General features: G+C 46.1%; 1 protein-coding gene across 2 annotated transcripts in view; it reads left to right on the top strand.

The window, feature by feature from the left end:
- Window positions 1-22,393, top strand: part of PRKCH (protein kinase C eta) — a 386,129-nt gene that overhangs the window by 345,966 nt on the left and 17,770 nt on the right. For both annotated transcript variants that reach the window (XM_063947701.1, XM_063947703.1), the window contains exons 11-12: window positions 11,216-11,354; window positions 14,693-14,881. In XM_063947701.1, the coding sequence (XP_063803771.1) occupies window positions 11,216-11,354; window positions 14,693-14,881 (328 nt within the window). The remainder of the gene's footprint in view (window positions 1-11,215; window positions 11,355-14,692; window positions 14,882-22,393) is intronic.

Below are 22,393 nucleotides of genomic sequence, written 5' to 3'. Positions count from 1 at the left end.
CTCACCCTGCATTCTCTCCCATACAGAATCTCCCTCTTCCTCTGGCCCTCTCCACAATATATCCTCCTCCCACCCTGCATCCGCCCTCTCACCTGGTGCCCCTCTCCCCAATATGTCCTACTCACACCCTGCATCCCCACTCTCACCTGGTGCCCCTCTCCCATCCTATGTCCCTCTCCCCAATATGTCCTACTCACACCCTGCATCCCCACTCTCACATGGTGCCCCTCTCCCATCCTGTGTCCCTCTCCCCAATATGTCCTACTCACACCCTGCATCCCCACTCTCACCTGGTGCCCCTCTCCCATCCTGTGTCCCTCTCCCCAATATATCCTACTCACACCCTGCATCCCCACTCTCACCTGGTGCCCCTCTCCCATCCTATGTCCCTCTCCCCAATATGTCCTACTCACACCCTGCATCCCCACTCTCACCTGGTGCCCCTCTCCCATCCTATGTCCCTCTCCCCAATATGTCCTACTCACACCCTGCATCCCCACTCTCACCTGGTGCCCCTCTCCCATCCTATGTCCCTCTCCCCAATATGTCCTACTCACACCCTGCATCCCCACTCTCACCTGGTGCCCCTCTCCCACCCTGCAACCCTCTCCCATCCAGTGTCCCAATCCCCAATATGTCCCTCTCCCATCCTGCGCCCCCCTCTTCCTCTGTTTCTCTCCCCAATATGTCCTACTAATACCCTGTACCCTCCCTTTCACCCTGTGTCCCTTCTCACCCTGCATCCGCCCTCTCACCTGGTGCCCCTCTCCCCAATATGTCCTACTCAAACCCTGCATCCCAACTCTCACATGGTGCCCCTCTCCCATCCTATGTCCCTCTCCCCAATATGTCCTACTCACACCCTGCATCCCCACTCTCACCTGGTGCCCCTCTCCCACCCTGCAACCCTCTCCCATCCAGTGTCCCAATCCTCAATATGTCCCTCTCCCATCCTGCGCCCCCCTCTTCCTCTGTTTCTCTCCCCAATATGTCCTACTCATACCCTGCACCCTCCCTTTCACCCTGTGTCCCTTCTCACCCTGCATCCGCCCTCTCACCAGGTGCCCCTCTCTCATCCTGCAACCCTCTCCCACCCTGTGTCCCAATCCCCAATATGTCCCTCTCCCACCCAGTGTCCCTCTCCCACCCAGCATCCCCCCCTTCCACTGTCTCTCTCCCCATTATGTCCTTCCACCCTGCATCTCCCCTCTCATCCAATGCCCTGTCCCCCTCAGTCTTTCCTCCATCATGTGTCCTCCCTCTCATCCAGTGCCTCTTAAGGACACGCCCCTTGTGATTGACCGTGCCCCTTGTTCGGCGCGCAACAGTACACCCTGGAGTGGACACTACCACTTTTAATTTTCCATACCCCCACTTCAAAATTCCCACTTCGACCACTGTATGTATGTATGTATGTATGTATGTATATATATTTCACATATCTGGAATTTTTAAAAATCCTGTGTTTGCCCCTGGTATTAATGCTAAAGTAAACCTTTGTTTAGCATTTATTTCGTAGAAAAAATATCTGAAACATCATCCAGATAGCATTCTGTGATCTTTTTCCAAGTTTTAGCAGTAAAATGTATTGTGTACTGCCTCCTCTGCTGTCTTGCAGCGCACCCAATGCGTATGTGTGTGTGATACAGCCTGGCAATCTCTGAAATAAAGGCTTAAATAAAATAGAATAGGATGATCTTTGTTTGCAGTGTTCTTAGTTCCTGTGATTTGCTGATTGCCGCTATACTGCTTGTGCTGGCGCCTTGAGATTCCTATGGAATGTGATCTGTGGATGCTGGGAGCTATATTTAGCATTGTTACATAACCATGTAATACGTTTTCTCTATCGTCCTAGTGGATGCTGGGGTTCCTGAAAGGACCATGGGGAATAGCGGCTCCGCAGGAGACAGGGCACAAAAAGTAAAGCTTTTCCAGATCAGGTGGTGTGCACTGGCTCCTCCCCTATGACCCTCCTCCAGACTCCAGTTAGATTTTTGTGCCCGGCCGAGAAGGGTGCAATCTAGGTGGCTCTCCTAAAGAGCTGCTTAGAAAAAGTTTAGCTTAGGTTTTTTATTTTACAGTGAGTCCTGCTGGCAACAGGATCACTGCAACGAGGGACTGAGGGGAGAAGAAGTGAACTCACCTGCGTGCAGGATGGATTGGCTTCTTGGCTACTGGACATCCGCTCCAGAGGGACGATCACAGGTACAGCCTGGATGGTCACCGGAGCCGCGCCGCCGGCCCCCTTGCAGATGCTGAAGTCAGAAGAGGTCCAGAATCGGCGGCTGAAGACTCCTGCAGTCTTCTAAAGGTAGCGCACAGCACTGCAGCTGTGCGCCATTTTCCTCTCAGCACACTTCACACGCAGTCACTGAGGGTGCAGGGCGCTGGGGGGGGGCGCCCTGGGAGGCAAATGTAACCTATATAAAGGCTAAAAATACCTCACATATAGCCCCCAGAGGCTATATGGAGATATTTAACCCCTGCCTGGATTCACTAAATAGCGGGAGACGAGCCCGCCGGAAAAGGGGCGGGGCCTATCTCCTCAGCACACGGCGCCATTTCCTCTCACAGCTCCGCTGGTCAGGACGGCTCCCAGGTCTCTCCCCTGCACTGCACTACAGAAACAGGGTAAAACAAGAGAGGGGGGGCAAATTTATGGCGATATTTTGATATATATAAAGCAGCTATAAGGGAGCACTTATTATAAGGCTATCCCTGTTATATATAGCGCTTTTGGTGTGTGCTGGCAAACTCTCCCTCTGTCTCCCCAAAGGGCTAGTGGGTCCTGTCTTCGTTAGGAGCATTCCCTGTGTGTCTGCTGTGTGTCGGTACGTGTGTGTCGACATGTATGAGGACGATATTGGTGTGGAGGCGGAGCAATTGCCAAATATGAGGATGTCACCCCCTAGGGAGTCGACACCAGAATGGATGCCTTTATTTATGGAACTACGGGATAGTGTCAACACGCTAAAGCAGTCGTTTGACGACATGAGACGGCCGGACAATCAATTAGTGCCTGTCCAGGCGACTCAAACACCGTCAGGGGCTGTGAAACGCCCTTTGCCTCAGTCGGTCGACACAGACCCAGACACAGGCACTGACTCCAGTGGTGACGGTGACGAATCAACCGTATTTTCCAGTAGGGCCACACGTTATATGATTTTGGCAATGAAGGAGGCGTTACATTTAGCTGATACTACAGGTACCACTAAACAGGGTATTATGTGGGGTGTGAAAAAACTACCTATAGTTTTTCCTGAATCAGAAGAATTAAATGACGTGTGTAATGAAGCGTGGGTTGCCCCTGATAAAAAGCTGATAATTTCAAAGAAATTATTGGCATTATACCCTTTCCCGCCAGAGGTTAGGGAGCGCTGGGAAACACCTCCTAGGGTGGACAAGGCGCTAACACGCTTATCTAAACAAGTGGCGTTACCCTCTCCTGAGACGGCCGCACTTAAAGATCCATCAGATAGGAGGATGGAAAATATCCAAAAAAGTATATACACACATGCAGGTGTTATACTACGACCAGCTATAGCGACTGCCTGGATGTGCAGTGCTGGGGTAGTTTGGTCAGAGTCCCTGATTGAAAATATTGATACCCTGGACAGGGACAATATTTTACTGTCGTTAGAACAAATAAAGGATGCATTTCTTTATATGCGTGATGCACAGAGGGATATCTGCACACTGGCATCACGGGTAAGTGCTATGTCCATTTCGGCCAGAAGAGCTTTATGGACGCGACAGTGGACAGGCGATGCGGATTCAAAACGACATATGGAAGTTTTGCCGTATAAAGGGGAGGAGTTATTTGGAGTCGGTCTATCAGATTTGGTGGCCACGGCTACAGCCGGGAAATCCACCTTTCTACCTCAAGTCACTCCCCAACAGAAAAAGGCACCGACTTTTCAACCGCAGCCCTTTCGTTCCTTTAAAAATAAGAGAGCAAAGGGCTATTCATATCTGCCACGAGGCAGAGGTCGAGGGAAGAGACAGCAACAGGCAGCTCCTTCCCAAGGACAGAAGCCTTCCCCGGCTTCTACAAAAGCCTCAGCATGACGCTGGGGCTTCTCAAGCGGACTCGGGGACGGTGGGTGGTCGTCTCAAAAATTACAGCGCGCAGTGGGCTCACTCGCAGGTAGATCCCTGGATCCTGCAGATAATATCTCAGGGGTACAGGTTGGAATTAGAGACAGATCCACCTCGCCGTTTCCTGAAGTCTGCTTTACCAACGTCCCCCTCCGAAAGGGAGACGGTTTTGGAAGCCATTCACAAGCTGTACTCTCAGCAGGTGATAGTCAAGGTACCTCTTCTACAACAAGGGAAGGGGTATTATTCCACTCTTTTTGTGGTACCGAAGCCGGATGGCTCGGTAAGGCCTATTCTAAATCTGAAGTCCTTGAACCTGTACATAAAGAAGTTCAAGTTCAAGATGGAGTCACTCAGAGCAGTGATAGCGAACCTGGAAGAGGGGGACTTTATGGTATCCTTGGACATCAAGGATGCGTATCTCCACGTTCCAATTTACCCCTCACACCAGGGGTACCTCAGGTTCGTTGTACAAAACTGTCACTATCAGTTTCAGACGCTGCCGTTCGGATTGTCCACGGCACCTCGGGTCTTTACAAAGGTAATGGCCGAGATGATGATTCTTCTTCGAAGAAAAGGCATATTAATTATCCCATACTTGGACGATCTCCTAATAAGGGCAAGGTCCAGAGAACACAAGAAGTGCTAAAACAGCACGGGTGGATTCTGAATATTCCAAAATCCCAGTTAATGCCGACAACTCGTCTGCTGTTCCTAGGGATGATTCTGGACACGGTTCAGAAAAAGGTTTTTCTCCCGGAGGAAAAAGCCAAGGAGTTATCCGAGCTTGTCAGGAACCTCCTAAAACCAGGAAAGGTGTCTGTACATCAATGCACAAGAGTCCTGGGAAAAATGGTGGCTTCTTACGAAGCAATTCCATTCGGCAGATTCCACGCAAGAATTTTCCAAAGGGATCTGTTGGACAAATGGTCAGGGTCGCATCTTCAGATGCACCTGCGGATAACCCTGTCTCCAAGGACAAGGGTGTCTCTTCTGTGGTGGTTGCAGAGTGCTCATCTATTGGAGGGCCGCAGATTCGGCATACAGGATTGGATCCTGGTGACCACGGACGCCAGCCTGAGAGGCTGGGGAGCAGTCACACAAGGAAGAAACTTCCAGGGAGTATGGACGAGCCTGGAAACGTCTCTTCACATAAACATTCTGGAACTAAGAGCAATATACAATGCTCTAAGCCAGGCAGAACCTCTGCTTCAGGGAAAACCGGTGTTGATCCAGTCGGACAACATCACGGCAGTCGCCCATGTGAACAGACAGGGCGGCACAAGAAGCAGGAGTGCAATGGCAGAAGCTGCAAGGATTCTTCGCTGGGCAGAGAATCATGTGATAGCACTGTCAGCAGTGTTCATCCCGGGAGTGGACAACTGGGAAGCAGACTTCCTCAGCAGACACGATCTTCACCCGGGAGAGTGGGGACTTCATCCAGAAGTCTTCCACTTGCTGGTAACCCGTTGGGAAAGACCAATGGTGGACATGATGGCGTCTCGCCTCAACAAAAAACTGGACAGGTATTGCGCCAGGTCAAGAGATCCGCAGGCAATAGCTGTGGACGCGCTGGTAACGCCTTGGGTGTACCAGTCGGTGTATGTGTTTCCTCCTCTGCCTCTCATACCAAAAGTATTGAGAATTATACGGCAAAGAGGCGTAAGGACGATACTAGTGGTTTCGGATTGGCCAAGAAGGACTTGGTACCCGGAACTTCAAGAGATGATCACGGAAGATCCGTGGCCTCTACCTCTAAGGAGGGACTTGCTTCAGCAGGGTCCCTGTCTGTTTCAAGACTTACCGCGGCTGCGTTTGACGGCATGGCGGTTGAACGCCGGATCCTAAAGGAAAAAGGCATGCCGGAAGAAGTCATTCCTACTTTGATTAAAGCAAGGAAGGAAGTAACCGTGCAACATTATCACCGAATTTGGCGAAAATATGTTGCGTGGTGCGAAGATCGGAGTGCTCCGACGGAGGAATTTCAACTGGGTCGATTCCTACATTTCCTGCAATCAGGATTGTCTATGGGTCTCAAATTGGGATCTATTAAGGTTCAAATTTCGGCCCTGTCGATTTTCTTTCAAAAAGAATTGGCTTCAGTCCCTGAAGTCCAGACCTTTGTTAAGGGAGTGCTACATATACAGCCTCCTGTGGTGCCTCCAGTGGCACCGTGGGATCTCAATGTGGTTTTGGACTTTCTAAAATCTCATTGGTTTGAACCACTAAAGAAGGTGGATTTGAAATATCTCACATGGAAAGTGACCATGCTTCTAGCCCTGGCTTCGGCCAGGAGAGTGTCAGAACTGGCAGCTTTATCTTACAAAAGCCCATATCTGATTTTCCATTCGGACAGGGCAGAACTGCGGACTCGTCCGCATTTTCTCCCTAAGGTGGTGTCAGCATTTCATCTGAACCAGCCTATTGTAGTGCCTGCGGCTACAAGTGACTTGGAGGACTCCAAGTTACTGGACGTTGTCAGAGCATTAAAAATATATATTGCAAGGACAGCTGGAGTCAGAAAATCTGACTCGTTGTTTATATTGTATGCACCCAACAAGATGGGTGCTCCTGCGTCTAAGCAGACGATTGCTCGTTGGATCTGTAGCACAATCCAACTTGCACATTCTGTGGCAGGCCTGCCACAGCCTAAATCTGTAAAGGCCCACTCCACAAGGAAGGTGGGCTCATCTTGGGCGGCTGCCCGAGGGGTCTCGGCATTACAACTTTGCCGAGCAGCTACGTGGTCAGGGGAGAACACGTTTGTAAAATTTTACAAATTTGATACTCTGGCTAAGGAGGACCTGGAGTTCTCTCATTCGGTGCTGCAGAGTCATCCGCACTCTCCCGCCCGTTTGGGAGCTTTGGTATAATCCCCATGGTCCTTTCAGGAACCCCAGCATCCACTAGGACGATAGAGAAAATAAGATTTTACTTACCGATAAATCTATTTCTCGGAGTCCGTAGTGGATGCTGGGCGCCCATCCCAAGTGCGGATTATCTGCAATAATTGTACATAGTTATTGTTAACTAATTCGGGTTATTGTTGAAGGAAGCCATCTTTCAGAGGCTCCGCTGTTATCATACTGTTAACTGGGTTTAGATCACAAGTTGTACGGTGTGATTGGTGTGGCTGGTATGAGTCTTACCCGGGATTCAAAATCCTCCCTTATTGTGTACGCTCGTCCGGGCACAGTACCTAACTGGAGTCTGGAGGAGGGTCATAGGGGGAGGAGCCAGTGCACACCACCTGATCTGGAAAAGCTTTACTTTTTGTGCCCTGTCTCCTGCGGAGCCGCTATTCCCCATGGTCCTTTCAGGAACCCCAGCATCCACTACGGACTCCGAGAAATAGATTTATCGGTAAGTAAAATCTTATTTTAAATCCAGATCTGTTGCCTGCGTTTGTAATACTTCCTTAGAAAAACTTACAGATTCCATTCTATCCCACATTCCATTCAGAATCACTAGCGAGCAGGCAGGCTGCAGAACATGACACTTGTGCTGAGTCAGCTCGCTCACTTGGCATATACTGTACAACTTTGTATTATGCCAGCTCACACACCTGTATCCATATGCAGACTGGGTGCCTGTGCCTCCTTCCGTTTAGAGGTGGAGGGGCATGTACAGTAAATGCAAACCAAGTACAGTGAGGACATAATTGAGGACAGAGGCAGACCCATGAAGAGACGTGAATACTGTCAGTAGCTGTATTAGATGTGAGCTAGTCCGTTCCAGTTGGCTGACCGCAGATTCATCTCTGAAGTTGCTTTCTGCATTGATCATATTTATAGGTCATATAATAACTGCGGTGCCATAACAAGGCGTCATTGTGCCCTGTGCTGACCCCACCCCCTACACCCATGATGTCAGTATGTCACTCATAGGTGGTGGGACCGCTGACACTGCCACAGGCTCCAGTAAGTAGAGCACTGCCGATAATACCTATTCCGGCCATCGGCTTCGTTATCATCTCTGACGATGGTGGCACAAATCATCAATGACAAGTGACTGTTCTGTGTGGTACCATTAATGGTTTTGCCTTCGTAGTTTCTGCGCATACATGTCAGCTGTCGCTTCTTTTGTGAGAGAGCCAGGGGCAGGGCCGAGCTGTGATTGACAGCCGACCCTGTCTAGGAGTGGGACTTCCTATCCCCGGCTCTTACACACCATGTACACAGTGTAAGAGCCGGGGGGATGCAGGACTGCTGCCTAACCTGCCTACCAGCCAGCAGCACTGAAAATTTAAGGGGACGACCCATTGGGAATACAGCTACCATCGATGGCGGGAAACCATCTGGTTATATACCTTCAATGGTAAAAGTATTCTACATCAGTCGTTGACAATCAATGGTTTTAAATGAAAAGTATTCTACATCAGTCATAGATAATCAATGGTTTTAAATGATTGATGGCCATCCCTGGCACTGGTAGCAATTCACCCTGCAAGCAAAGTGCAGGTGCCGTAGGGAAGTGACTGGGACATCCACAGGGCCCTGCATGCACGCACACCCCAAGTTACAACATGATGGGACAGCAGTGCAGAGAAGTACAGCACTACTTGTTTCCCTCATCCTCGTCTGGAGCAGGGTTATTTCTACACACTCAGGCCCCCAGTGCGAACAGTAAAAAAATGTGGACCCACCCCAACCACCACCAGGCACTCTAAAATGTGCGCCCCACGCCATAAAAAATATTTTGTGCATGCGCTTCCGATAAGGGTGTGTGGCTTCACTAAACTAGGCGCGGACTCGCTGGAAAAAGACTACCTTACACCCCAGTTTTTGCTCTGCACCAACAGACCTTGGCCACCACAGGAAACTAAAATATTACACCATATTAAGCCCCGCACAGTAATGCCCCTTGCACCATGTTATGCCACACACCGCAATGCCCGTGATACATTATGCCATACAGTAAGGCTTCTAATTACTTTTACATGACCCGCTCGTTGCCATGGGGTTTCAAGCTCTGTGTTCCATGCTCGTTGCCAGGGGTTTCATGCTCTGGGTATCATGCTCGTTGCCAGGAATGTAATGCTTGTTGACAGAGGTTTCATGCACTGGGTATCATGTTCATTGCCAGGGGTGTAATGCTCGTTACCAGGGGGGTTTCATGTTCTGGGTGTCACGCTCATTACAGTACTGCTATTACCTGCTCCCCCCCATCCTCTCACCCATAGTACTCTGGGGGGGCGGAGTTTTAATGAAATGACGCGATTGTATCGTGACATCACAATGCAGCTGCATCATTTTGTGAAACTACGCACCCCCAAGTGGGCGGGAGCAGCAAATCAGCCAGCAGGTGTTGCGACGGGCGCCCTGTGCGATCGCACGGCGCGCCTGCCGCTAGAAACGTCACTGGTCTGGAGTGCGTAGAAAAAAATACTTTCCGTGTTATGACATCCTTATCTCAAATCTCTGACTAGTTTCTTATACATAGAATAGCGTGCACTTTAATTCCTATGGAATTTCTCATGTTTATTTGCATTGTGTCTTGTATGTGCTATTGGCAATGTTTATTTTACAGTGGTGTTTTATATTATGTGAACACAATTCATATTCTACATTTGCGATATATCGGAGGCATACTTGCCTATTCTCCCGGATTGGCCAGGAGGCACCCGAAAATCGATTAACCAGAAAGCATGTGTCCCACAAGACTGCTGAACATTAATTGTTCTCTATGAGGGTGGGATGGGACTGACGAGATCCACAAAGACCAAATACTTTTCTTCTGCCTAGTCAAGTGATGAACTACATGTCTTATGCTCATCCACCGCCAGAAGAGAGCTGAAGGTAACAGGGTGCCTATTGTAACCCTCCTAACGTTGCCTACTCTATAACTAACTAGCCTGATTTTTTTTTTATGCTGGTGTGAAAAAAAACGTCTCGTTGCATGAGGCAGCAGTTTCATTAAACACTCCACTTACAGAAAAAGGGGGGAAAAATAGGCCGTGTTGCAAAGGAAAATATGATTGATGAGAAAGTGGTGAGGTGTGAAAGAGATTTTCCTGGAATGCAGTTTATGGACAGAAAAAGAATCCTTTGTGCCTGGTTCCAAGGTCAGAGCTGCAATGCAATCCCAGTGCCTCAGGTCTTGAGCCCTGGGTTTATGTCTGGGATACATGCCCAATATACCAGCGCCCACAGACCAGAATGCCACAGACTGACTACAAGCCATTATTCAGGATGAGAAATGTCACGTAACTCCCTAAACGCCCTCTAAAGTGCTCCTCCAGCGGTACTGCTGTGAGTGCCAGTAGATGCTTATTAACCCTTTCCTGCTAACAGTGCTTAGTGTAGCAGTGCAACGCCTGTGACTGCATTCGTATAAGCAGATAGAGAGCCCATTAACCAATGAAGTGTACTTAGGCTTTCTGAAGAAGAAATTGCATACCATCCACAAATGTACTTGTGAAATTTATAGTAAACTGAAAAGTTTAGAATGTAAACTGAAGGTATATGCATCTGTTTGCATTTGTAATTACCTTTTTATTGTGCAGACTTCTGTGTCTTTCAGCAGCATCTGTTTGTAAGACATGGAAAAACTGCATGGGAGGTTGGGTACATGCATTACTTTGGCCAAAATACTGTAACTACTCTGTAACACCTGGGCTTGCCATGGCAGCCTTGCAATGACTGCTGCCTCTCCTGGTTCCTGATCACCACCTCCCATACACATCTCCAAGATTTCTCCTGTGCTTCTCCTATTCTCTGGGACGTCTTACCCCACGCTCTATCAGGCACTCTCCCAGTCCCCATGACCTAAAATCTAATGTTTCACCCAAGCCTAACTGCCCTCTCTCCTATGTCTCCAACAATGTTAAACTCTATTCCCTCTAGTTTTTTGTGTCTAGTATAAGCTCTTGTGCGCAGGGCCTCTTCAACCTCCCGTAAGTTATCATTATGTATATTTGTAAACGTGCCTATAACTGTCCTGTATGATTTCTATATATTTCTATATTTATTTTCTATATGTTCCAACCATTATGCATGGTTCTATGGAACCCTTATGGCGCCATATGTGTAAAGTATAATAAAAGGTACAGAACATTTTGAGTTTTCTAGATTCTTGTATAGCTGTGTGTAATAACCACTGATTTCATTTGTTGCAGAGATCTGAAGCTGGACAACGTTTTGCTCGATCATGAAGGTCATTGCAAGCTGGCTGACTTTGGGATGTGCAAAGAGGGGATTCGTGAAGGATGTACAACTTCAACATTCTGCGGGACACCTGATTACATTGCACCAGAGGTAGCATTATTTTTACCGAAATCTCTTTAGTCTGCATTAGAGAATCCTGAAGGGATATGGTGGCAGATGTATTAACCTGAAGAAGGGATAAGAAGTGATAGCAGTGATAAGTGCAAGGTGATAACGCACCAGCCAGTCATTACGGATTTGAAAAATGACAGGAGCTGACTGGCTGGTGCGTTATCACCTTCCACTTATCACTGCTTTATCACTTCTTTATCCCTTCTCCAGGCTTAATACATCTGCCCCATTGTGTGGAAAAATTGCGTGGTTTCATGGAAATAGGTTAATCTGGAACAAATGAGTTTTTAATTAAACACTTTGGGGGGAATTCAAATGTTTGAAAAGTCGGTTGGGTGTCTGTCTATTAGATAGGGGAAAGCAATCTAATAGGAAAAAACAGACACCCAACCGACTTTTCAAACATTTGCATTCCCCCCTTTGAGTATATTATTTTCTTAATATGGCTTTATTTAAGATTCTTTAAAGGTCAAGGAAACATCTGTAGCATTTTGCACAAATAATAAAAGCCACAGACCTCTAATAGAGATTCAGCTCCAATGTGATGAGTAAAACTTACTTTTATTATTATAAGCTGAACTAGGTGTTGTGCAGCACAGTGACTACAAGCTGAACTAGGTGTTGTGCTGCACAATGTCTAAAAGCTGAACTAGGTGTTGTGCTGCACAATGTCTAGAAGCTGAACTAGGTGTTGTGCAGCACAATGACTACAAGCTGAACTAGATGTTGTGCAGCACAGTGACTACAAGCTGAACTAGGTGTTGTGCAGCACAGTGACTACAAGCTGAACTAGGTGTTGTGCAGCACAGTGACTACAAGCTGAACTAGGTGTTGTGCTGCACAATGTCTAGAAGCTGAACTAGGTGTTGTGCAGCACAATGACTACAAGCTGAACTAGGTTTTGTGCAGCACAGTGACTATAAGCTGAACTAGGTGTTGTGCTGCACAGTGACTACAAGCTGAACTAGGTAGTGTGCTGCACAGTGACTACAAGCTGAACTAGGTGTTGTGCTGTACTTTGACTACAAGTTGAACTAGGTGTTGTGCTGCACTATGACTACAAGCTGAACTAGTGTGCTGCACAATGTCTACGAGCTGAACTAGTGTTGTACTGCACAATGATTACAAGCTGCACTAGGTGCTGTGCTGCACAATGATTACAAGCTAAACTAGTGTTGTGCTGCACAATGATTACAAGCTGAACAATTAATGTGGGGACGTCCAGTGGGGTAAAGCTGAACTAGGTGTTGTGCTGCACAGTGACTACAAGCTGAACTAGGTGTTGTACTGCACAGTGACTACAAGCTGAACTAGGTGTTGTGCTGCACAATGTCTAAAAGCTGAACTAGGTGTTGTGCTGCACAATGTCTAGAAGCTGAACTAGGTGTTGTGCAGCACAATGTCTAAAAGCTGAACTAGGTGTTGTGCTGCACAATGTCTAGAAGCTGAACTAGGTGTTGTGCAGCACAATGACTACAAGCTGAACTAGGTGTTGTGCAGCACAATGACTATAAGCTGAACTAGGTGTTGTGCTGCACAGTGACTACAAGCTGAACTAGGTAGTGTGCTGCACAGTGACTACAAGCTGAACTAGGTGTTGTGCTGTACTTTGACTACAAGTTGAACTAGGTGTTGTGCTGTACTTTGACTACAAGTTGAACTAGGTGTTGTGCTGCACTATGACTACAAGCTGAACTAGTGTTGTGCTGCACAATGTCTACGAGCTGAACTAGTGTTGTACTGCACAATGATTACAAGCTGCACTAGGTGCTGTGCTGCACAATGATTACAAGCTAAACTAGTGTTGTGCTGCACAATGATTACAAGCTGAACAATTAATGTGGGGACGTCCAGTGGGGTAAAGCTGAACTAGGTGTTGTGCTGCACAGTGACTACAAGCTGAACTAGGTGTTGTACTGCACAGTGACTACAAGCTGAACTAGGTGTTGTGCTGTACTTTGACTACAAGTTGAAGGCTGAGGAGGCACTGGCTAGCACCAGAGCCAAATTCACACATAATATATGAGCCAAATGGTTCATGTGGGCATTATGCAGAGATGCAGACTACAAGCTGAATTAGCCTAGGGCAGATTTATGAAGCCTGGTGAAGTGATAAAGTGGAAGGTGATAACGCACCAGCCAAGCAGCTCCTAACTGTCATTTTTCAAACCCAGCCTGTAACATGGAAATTAGGAGCTGATTGGCTGGTGCGTTATCACTTCCCACTTTATCACTTCACCAGGCTTAATAAATCTGCCCCTAGGTGCTCTGCTGTACAATGATTCACTAATCTCATACCATCTGTATAAGGGAGTCTGCATCTCCTGTGGTTCTTACCTGGACCACATACAGTACTACAGGTTGAGTATCCCTTATCCAAAATGCTTGGGACCAGAGGTATTTTGGATATGGGATTTTTCCGTATTTTGGAATAATTGCATACCATAATGAGATATCATGGTGATGGGACCTAAATCTAAGCACAGAATGCATTTATGTTTCATATACACCTTATACACACAGCCTGAAGGTAATTTTAGCCAATATTTTTTATAACTTTGTGCATTAAACAAAGTGTGTCGACATTCACACAATTCATTTATGTTTCATATACACCTTATATACACAGTCTGAAGGTCATTTAATACAATATTTTTAATAACTGTGTGTATTAAACAAAGTTTGTGTACATTGAGCCATCAGAAAACAAAAGTTTCACTATCTCACTCTCGCTCAAAAAAGTCCGTATTTCGGAATATTCCGTATTTTGGATATTTGGATATGGGATACTCAACCTGTATTATAATGCCTACTATATCCAGATCCATACCCAAGATAATAGCCTCAAGCCCATTATGAATTGTCCTATACCAACCATTGACTCCTCAATTCCCTGCATGCAAAAGAGCACAGCCTTAACCTGGTACTTCTCCATTGTTGCTCATTCAGTATCAGTGAGAAGCCCCCATGCACGGTCAACATGTCCAGCTCTGAGGTTGTTTCTTCTATATAGTAAACACACATTTGATGAAGCTATCTATTGGAAGCTCGGCCACGTATCATCAGTTGGGCAATTTAGGCTCCCATCTAGGGACCAGTGTGTAGTGTGCGGCCAAAAGTACCCTAACCTATTTTGTTTTTATTTGTTTTGACCAATGGAGGGAGGAAGGGTCTTAAACCAGTATGTTGCCTAGGGCCACATGAGGTCTTAGCTTGGCAGTGCTCAAGCATAATAGTATGAACTAATAACACAAAGTGAGAAAGCTTGGTCCTCCAACAGCTACATAATTTATGATAATGTTCTCTTTTGTATAAAGATTTTACAAGAGATGTTGTATGGACCTCTGGTGGACTGGTGGGCTATGGGTGTTCTTCTGTATGAAATGCTTTGTGGCCATGCCCCCTTTGAAGCAGAGAATGAGGATGATCTTTTTGAAGCTATCTTGAATGATGAAGTTGCCTATCCTGCCTGGCTCTCCCAGGATGCCACGGGAATTCTTCAGGCCGTAAGTCTCTTTCTAATGTCTTCCATAATGTCTTGCGCATGAACCACCTGACATGACAAAAACCTGCTGTGTTGGATATGAAATCAGTATTTCCACTAGTTTTACAAACTTCTGTCCCTTTTCACTGTTATTTGTGTATAAATATTTCAAAATGTTTGTGTATTTGATGCAACAATAACAAGATATTGAAGTATAATATATTTTAAGCAAATAGGCCTTGGCACCAGAAGCGAACTGTAATAGCCTGCAAGCTGCCGGAGGTACGGGACTTTGTGCATTTTATTTTTGTATTAAATTTAAAGGATGTCTGTATTATTGTTTCTGCTGTACATGTTAAATGAGATACATAGCTTGTTGTGTCAGAGTTTAATATTTGCTTATTAGTAATAAAATAAATAGACATAGCCGTTGACGCGGTAAGCTGGTTTAGGCTGCGGGAGGAGAACTAGGTTTAGGCAGCGCCCCGGGAGGTTTAGGGTGCGGGTAGAGGTGGTTAGGGTTAGGCATCCCCCTGTTAGGGTGAGGCAGCGCCCCGGGAGCTTTAGGGTGCGGGTAGAGGTGGTCAGGGTTAGGCATCCCCCTGTTAGGGTGAGGCAGCGCCCCGGGAAGTTTAGGGTGCGGGTAGAGGTGGTTAGGGTTAGGCATCCCCCTGTTAGGGTTAGGCTGCGGCCCAAGAGGGTTAGGTTTAGGCAGCGGGGACGGGAGGTTAGGTTTAGGCACTGACGGGGGGGAAGGTTTGGGTCAGGCACGAAGGGGGAGGTTAGGGTTAGGCAGCGAGTAGGGAGGGTTAAGGGGTAGAGGAGAGAGTAAAGCACCCCTTACTCACCCCTTTCGGCTTCTTCGCAGTCGGGATCCCGCCTGCCGGCTTCCCGTACTGATCCCTAAAATAGTGCCTCTAGTGACCAAATTATTATAATTTTTTTCTATTGCCATTACCAGTCCAATAAGATGGGAGACTATTGTTTCACAAAAGAGCAAAACATCTGCTGTGCAGTGAAAAGGACCGATTCGGACCTGCCGCGTGCACGCCTTAATTTCTGCCAAGGCACATTGGTATACAGAGCCAATACTGGCATTTGTAGAAAGCATAAGTACTCACAGGCTTACGTGTTGACTGAGGCTGTTCCTTGATATACTTGGGAAAGCTCACCACCTCACCAGCACAACTAGGGGGTTAGATTTACGAAAAAGTTTCTAAAAATTAGAAGTGGTAATGTGGTATAACCAATCAGTGGTTGGTTGGTATAACCAATCAGATTCTAGCTGTCATTTCTCTGTTACAGTCTAGAAAGTGTTAGACAGAATTGGATTGGTTGCTAGGGACAACACCATCACTTTTCTACTTTATAAGCCTGGAACGGTGGCCATTAATGATCGGTGATTTGTCGCGTAATCGGGAAATCCTTCAATTAAAAAATCCCAGATTTGCAGATACCAACTATTTTCGATTGGGAGATCAAGATTTTTAAATGTTTAATGTTCCCGATTCTCCAACCCAGCCGTTTGGGGATTTGGAGAATTGCAACAATAGGTTGGTAATGTGTGGGGGCCTATAGTATTATCTATACCCCCAGAAAGGAGATTCTAATTTATACATTAGTGGAGTGAGATTTTTAAAATGTGATCAATGGGTAAGTTCCGCCTGTGCAGATGGGCTCACAGTTATTACCAGTCCTCACAAGGACTTTAATTCCCGCCAGCCGTCTTTGGGATAGATTTACTAAAGCTTCTAAAAATGAAAAGCGTTGGTGTTGCCCATAGCAATCAACAGATTCTAGCTATCGTGTACCTATTGCATTCTAGGAAATGATAGGCTGAATCTGATTGTGACTGCAATGGGCAACAACTCCCCTTGTCTGTTTTAGTAAATCTACCACTCTAGGGGGGTAATTCCAAGTTGCAATTTTTTAGCAGTTGGGCAAAACCATGTGCACTGCAGGGGAGGCAGATGTAACATGTGCAGAGAGAGTTAGATTTGGGAGTGGTGTGTTCAATCTGCAATCTAAATTGCAGTGTAAAAATAAAGCAGACAGTATTTACCCCGCACAGAAACAAAATAACCCACCCAAATCTAACTCTCTCTGCACATGTTATATCTGCCCCCCCCCCCCCTGCAGTGCACATGGTTTTGCCCAACTGCTAAAAAAAATTCCTGCTGCGATCAACTTGGAATTACCCCCTAGGTTTTGTGCTGTAATTTTAATGGGACTCATTCTTGAACCACCTTGGTCAGAGAAGTGCATGTTTAGGTACGTATACTTTAAGTAGTGTACTGCAAGCTTCAGCCATTGGCCGCATGTAATTTTCTGCTCAAATGTCCCACCTCTCCCATAACTAATTAAAGTCATCCATGCAATTAAAGCGAGCAGTACATTAGGATAAATACTTGTCATGAAGTGGTGGAAAGTTGGATATGTGGACGTGAAGCCCCCTAACCTTCAAAATCTCTGTTTTGGCACCCCCAATTCACTTCCAAATGACCCCACATGCCCCACACTTTCTCCACAGTTTCGCATATTACCACTTAGGGCTTTTGAAAACTGAAAGAATCTCATAAACTCTTTTAAAAATGGTCGTGCACTTTTTTTGCACCAAAACCAAACAATTTTTTTTCTATACATTTTTTTAAAAGGTGAAATGCTTATTCAATGGGGAAGAAAACACGAAAGGGAGGTTATACAGTATTATTATTATTATTATTATTATTATTATTATTATTATTATGACATTTAGGGGGAGTTCAATTATGGGTGAAAAATTGTGTTGGTTTTTTTCAGGTGTTTCAATTGAAGACTTTTTTTGCCTGAAAATTGATCCATTTTCAGGCGAACACATACAGTATACTGTAGGATCCAGGATAAGTTCCCGGACCTTGGGGGTAATTCTGAGTTGATCGCAGCAGCAAGTTTGTTAGCAATTGGGCAAAACCATGTGCACTGCAGGTGGGGCAGATTTAACATTTGCAGAGAGAGTTAGATTTGGGTGGGTTATTTCATTTCTGTGCGGGGTAAATACTGGCTGCTTTATTTTTACACTGCAATTTAGGTTTCAGTTTGAATGCACCCCACCCAAATCTAACTCTCTCTGCACATGTTATATCTGTCCCCCCTGCAGTGCACATGGTTTTGCCCAACTGCTAAGAAATTTGATGCTGCGATCAACTCAGAATTAGGCCCCTTATCTCCACAACAAAAATACTCCCGCACTGGTAGAAATAAATTGACACGTTTTGTTCCCTTTACTTAATGAAATTATGTGGTATACATGCATACCTAGATTTATAGTAAGTTTGGAGTGCCACCCATAACTTGAAGACTATAACACAAACACACAGAAACAGACGCTGTTATCTGGGTGCACTGAGAACCTCACAATTAATTAATAAAACATATATTTTATTATTTTCATTTACAATGAAATTGTTTCAATTCAGCCATTATGAAATATTAAAATTAATAGAAGTGTAAAAAGTGAAGAAAAAGTGATTAAAATAAAAAATATATTTTATACAGAGACTGCTTGCTTCTGTCTTGATGGTTTTTCTTTTAATAAAGGCTTTATAGCCCCCGCTTTTTATTACATGTGAATGTTAATAAGATCCTGTATATTTTCCAATTAGCTTATATCTTGCTATCAGGAAATCATATGTTCATAATATAAGAGAGCTCTAAATGTCACATAAAGATAAAGTGTATCTCCTTATATGTTACAGTAAACAAATCCTTCTAATATTTGTGTTGTTTCTCTTTATTATAAGTGATCCTATGCTGTATGAATAAGATGGTTACATATATATCCCTTTTTGATGTTACAGATATGTATAGAAAATCATCAGTGTTACATACACGCCTCATTACATTTATCTCACTGTGCTCGTGTCCTGCGGGTCCGCCTGTGACACAGCACCAAGTGAGTTTATTCTCAGGATATACTTGATCTCAGTGAATCATCTCTCCACTAGTTACTCATCATGAGGAGTATAATGATACAATGTAGTTATATCCTTCTTATCATAACATAAATGCTCCTGCACCTTTTTGTTTCCCAGATGGTAATGTTACAGTAATCTTTTTATTCAATTGTGTGTTAATTCACTGGTGTTGTTAAACAGTTAGGGAATGCAGTGTGCTGTATGCCGATTTCAGTCTCCGGCCCCAGCAGCTTGTCTGCCAGTGTCTATATTGATGCCGTGTGCAACTACCACACAGGAGCCGGACCATGTATAGCGGCTCCGGGACCGGTTGCTGGATGCGGCTAGCCGTTGGGCATGCGCTCTCACTGCTGCAGCCCTCACCCAGTACTACAGTCTCAGCAGTTATTGGAGCACTGCCCTGACGAAGCAGCCTCTTGTGAAATGTACATAGGTGTTTCAGAGACTGCAATACGTCATACCAGGACTGGATTCGGGGGTGGGGGGGAAGCCCCCCCCCCTAACATAGTCATAGCCACGCCCACTTTGCTGCTCTCCACACTATCCAGTGGGCAGGCAGCCCAGTAGTATGTATATATGTATGAGTGTAGAGCACACACACGCGAGCTAGGTATAGTGGGGCCAGTGGGATCACTCACCAGCTGGGTACCGGCACTCTGGTGCAGGCAGGTCACGCGTATGACCCTTGTTGCTCTGGTCTGGGTGGGTGGCAGCTAGAGTGGGTACGGAAGGCCCGCAGCTGACATTCCAGGGCACGGGGCGGTAGTCAGTGACTGAGCAGCAGTGGTGGTGACGCAGGAGGGACACTGTCTCAGACGCGGCAACTCCCTTCCTATCAGTTTTGTGTCCAGTTACTGAGGCTTCTGGCTCTCTGCTGCTGCGGAGTTTCACAGCGTAAGGAATATTACAGGGTGATATTATAGAGCTGTCGTGGTGTTTGCATCAGACAGAGTCTGATTACATTGCAGAAGGCACTGGGCTGGGAAAACCATGGGGCATATGGCAATGGGCATTAGTATACAGTTATTAACCACTTAAGGTGAGATGTATCAAACCTTGGATCCCCCCACCTCTCTCTCTCGATCTCTATCGGACAGTTAGGAAGGGAGGTGGGAGGAGTAATGAGTGGAGGGGGAGGAGTCAGGAATAATTAATCAACCGCCCCCTAAAAGAAAAGTCTAGATCCGCCCCAGCTTCATACCGCTATTATGTTATGATAACCAAAGTGTATAAGTGCTTACAAGTAGCTGACAGTGCTCCGATAACTGTGCTGAGACTGTAGTGCTGGGTGAGGGCTGCGGCGGTGAGAGCGCATGCCCAACGGCTAGCCGCATCCAGCAACCCGTCCCAGAGCCGCTACACGTGGTCCGGCTCCTGTGTGGTAGTTGCACACAGCATTCATATAGACACTGGCAGACAAGCTGCCGGGGCCGGAGACTGAAATCGGCATACAGCACACTGCATTCCCTAACTCAGTGGTTTCCAAACTTTTTTGAATCACGGCGCCCTAGAATATCAGAATTTTTTTCACGGCACCCCTAGGCCAAAAATTTATTTTTGAGAAATTTAGAAAGAAATATTACATTAAGTAGATCGCGTTTATATGTTATCGTTAGGGTCAGTTGTGTGGTGAGGGACAAGATTTGCTCCTGTTTGGCCACATATTTTATGGATGGCAGCCACCAGCACTGGTTTTGCCTATTATATTGACCATGAATAATTTGAATTGGTCATGGACCACCAACCCAGGGCCCCCCTGCAAGTGTCCCGAGGCACCCCAGGGAGCCATGGCACACAGTTGAGAACCTCTGCCCTAACTGTTTAACAACACCAGTGAATTAACACACAATTGAATAAAAAGATTACTGTGACATTATCTGGGAAACAAAAGGTGCAGGTGCATTTATGTTTTGATAAGAAGGATACAACTACATTGTATCATTATACTCCTCATGATGATTAACTAGTGGAGAGATGATTCACTGGTATAATAGATAGACAGTGTCTAGTTAGACAGTCAATAGATAGACACCATATGTTAGACAGGTCGACAGGGTCAAAAGGTCGACATGAAAAAGGTAGACAGTACAAAAGGTCGACAGGGTCAAACGGTCGACATGGAAATGGTCGACATAAAAAAAGGTAGACACCATGTTTTTTTAATTTTTGTGGTTTGTGTGCATCGTTTTGTCATCTGGGACCCCCAATTGTAGAAAGGCATACCCTCGCGGGGCTCGCCACGCTTCGGGCTCGGTGGCTCGCTGCGCTCGCCACAAGGTTTATATCCAACTCTATGGCGACATGGATAGAGAAGGTATGAAATAGTCCAAAAACATGTTACATTTAAAAAAAAAATGTGTCTATCTTTTTTATGTCGACCATTTTCATGTCGACCTTTTGACCCTGTCGACCTAATGTCTGTCTAACATATGGTGTCTATCTATTGACTGTCTAACTAGACACTATCTATCAATCGGATACCGATTCACTGAGATCAAGTATATCCTGAGAATAAACTCACTTGGTGCTGTGTCACAGGCGGCCCCGCAGGACACGAGCGCAGTGAGCAGGGCTGTCATCAGAAATTGTGGGGCCCAGGACTGTGTCAAAATAAGCAGCCCACCCCCCAGAAAAAAAAGTGAAATAAAAGAAGCCACCCCCTCAAGTCTCAACCTGTGTATTTAAGGTAGGAATATTTTTTTTAGTTGAACTTTTTAAGATATATATAAAGGGGCTAAATACCCTGAAACGTTGTAGCTACTTGCTGCTTTTGGAGTTATTTGTCCCCGAGTGCCGGATACATGGTCGGACTGGCCCACAGGGGATCAGGGGAAACTACCCGTGGGCCCTCCTCATCTAGGGATCATGTTCCAGACTCTATCCTAGTGCACTTGAATTATGCATTATACATATGTTACATTATACTTCACAAAAATTTGTTTTTTTATACATTTACCAAGGGGCACAGAACATGTACTCTGTGATGGTTAGCCAAACCTCTGTGGTGGCTGGCCACACTCCCACTGGAGCCTGGCCACACCCTTAAGCATGGGCCCCACAACAGTATGCCCCCGGTGGGCCCTTCATGCCCCAGTCCGATACTGGCCGGATAACATTGGGAGGTGTGTGTGTGTGTGTGTGTGTGTGTGTGTGTTTGTTTGTGTGTGTGTGTGTATGTATGTATGTATATGTGTATACGTAGTCCTGCAGCTCTGTATTGAAAACGTCCCTCCCAAAATGGCGCCGCCTCAGAGGAGACAGTTATTCAAGATACTAGAGGGCTCCTCTAGTATCTTGAATAACTGTCTCCTCTGTGGCGGCGGCCATTTTGGGAGGGACGCTTTCAATGCAGAGCTGCCAGCGGGTCGGAGGACAGCGGCAGAACAGCGGGGACGACCGCGGGATAGCGGCTGCATGAGCATCCCGGGCCCTTCTCTCTATCAGAGAGGCCGGGCTCGGGACAGCTGTGCCCCCAGCACCCCCCTGATGGCGGCCCTGACAGTGAGATAAATGTAATGAGGCGTGTATGTAACACTGATGATTTTCTATACATATCTGTAACATCAAAAAGGGATATATAT

This window comes from Pseudophryne corroboree, chromosome 12, assembly GCF_028390025.1.
Source record: "Pseudophryne corroboree isolate aPseCor3 chromosome 12, aPseCor3.hap2, whole genome shotgun sequence".
Classification (NCBI taxonomy): Eukaryota; Metazoa; Chordata; class Amphibia; order Anura; family Myobatrachidae; genus Pseudophryne; species Pseudophryne corroboree.
The sequence above is the reverse complement of the archived record's forward strand: the minus strand, read 5'-3'. Positions and strand labels throughout refer to the sequence as shown.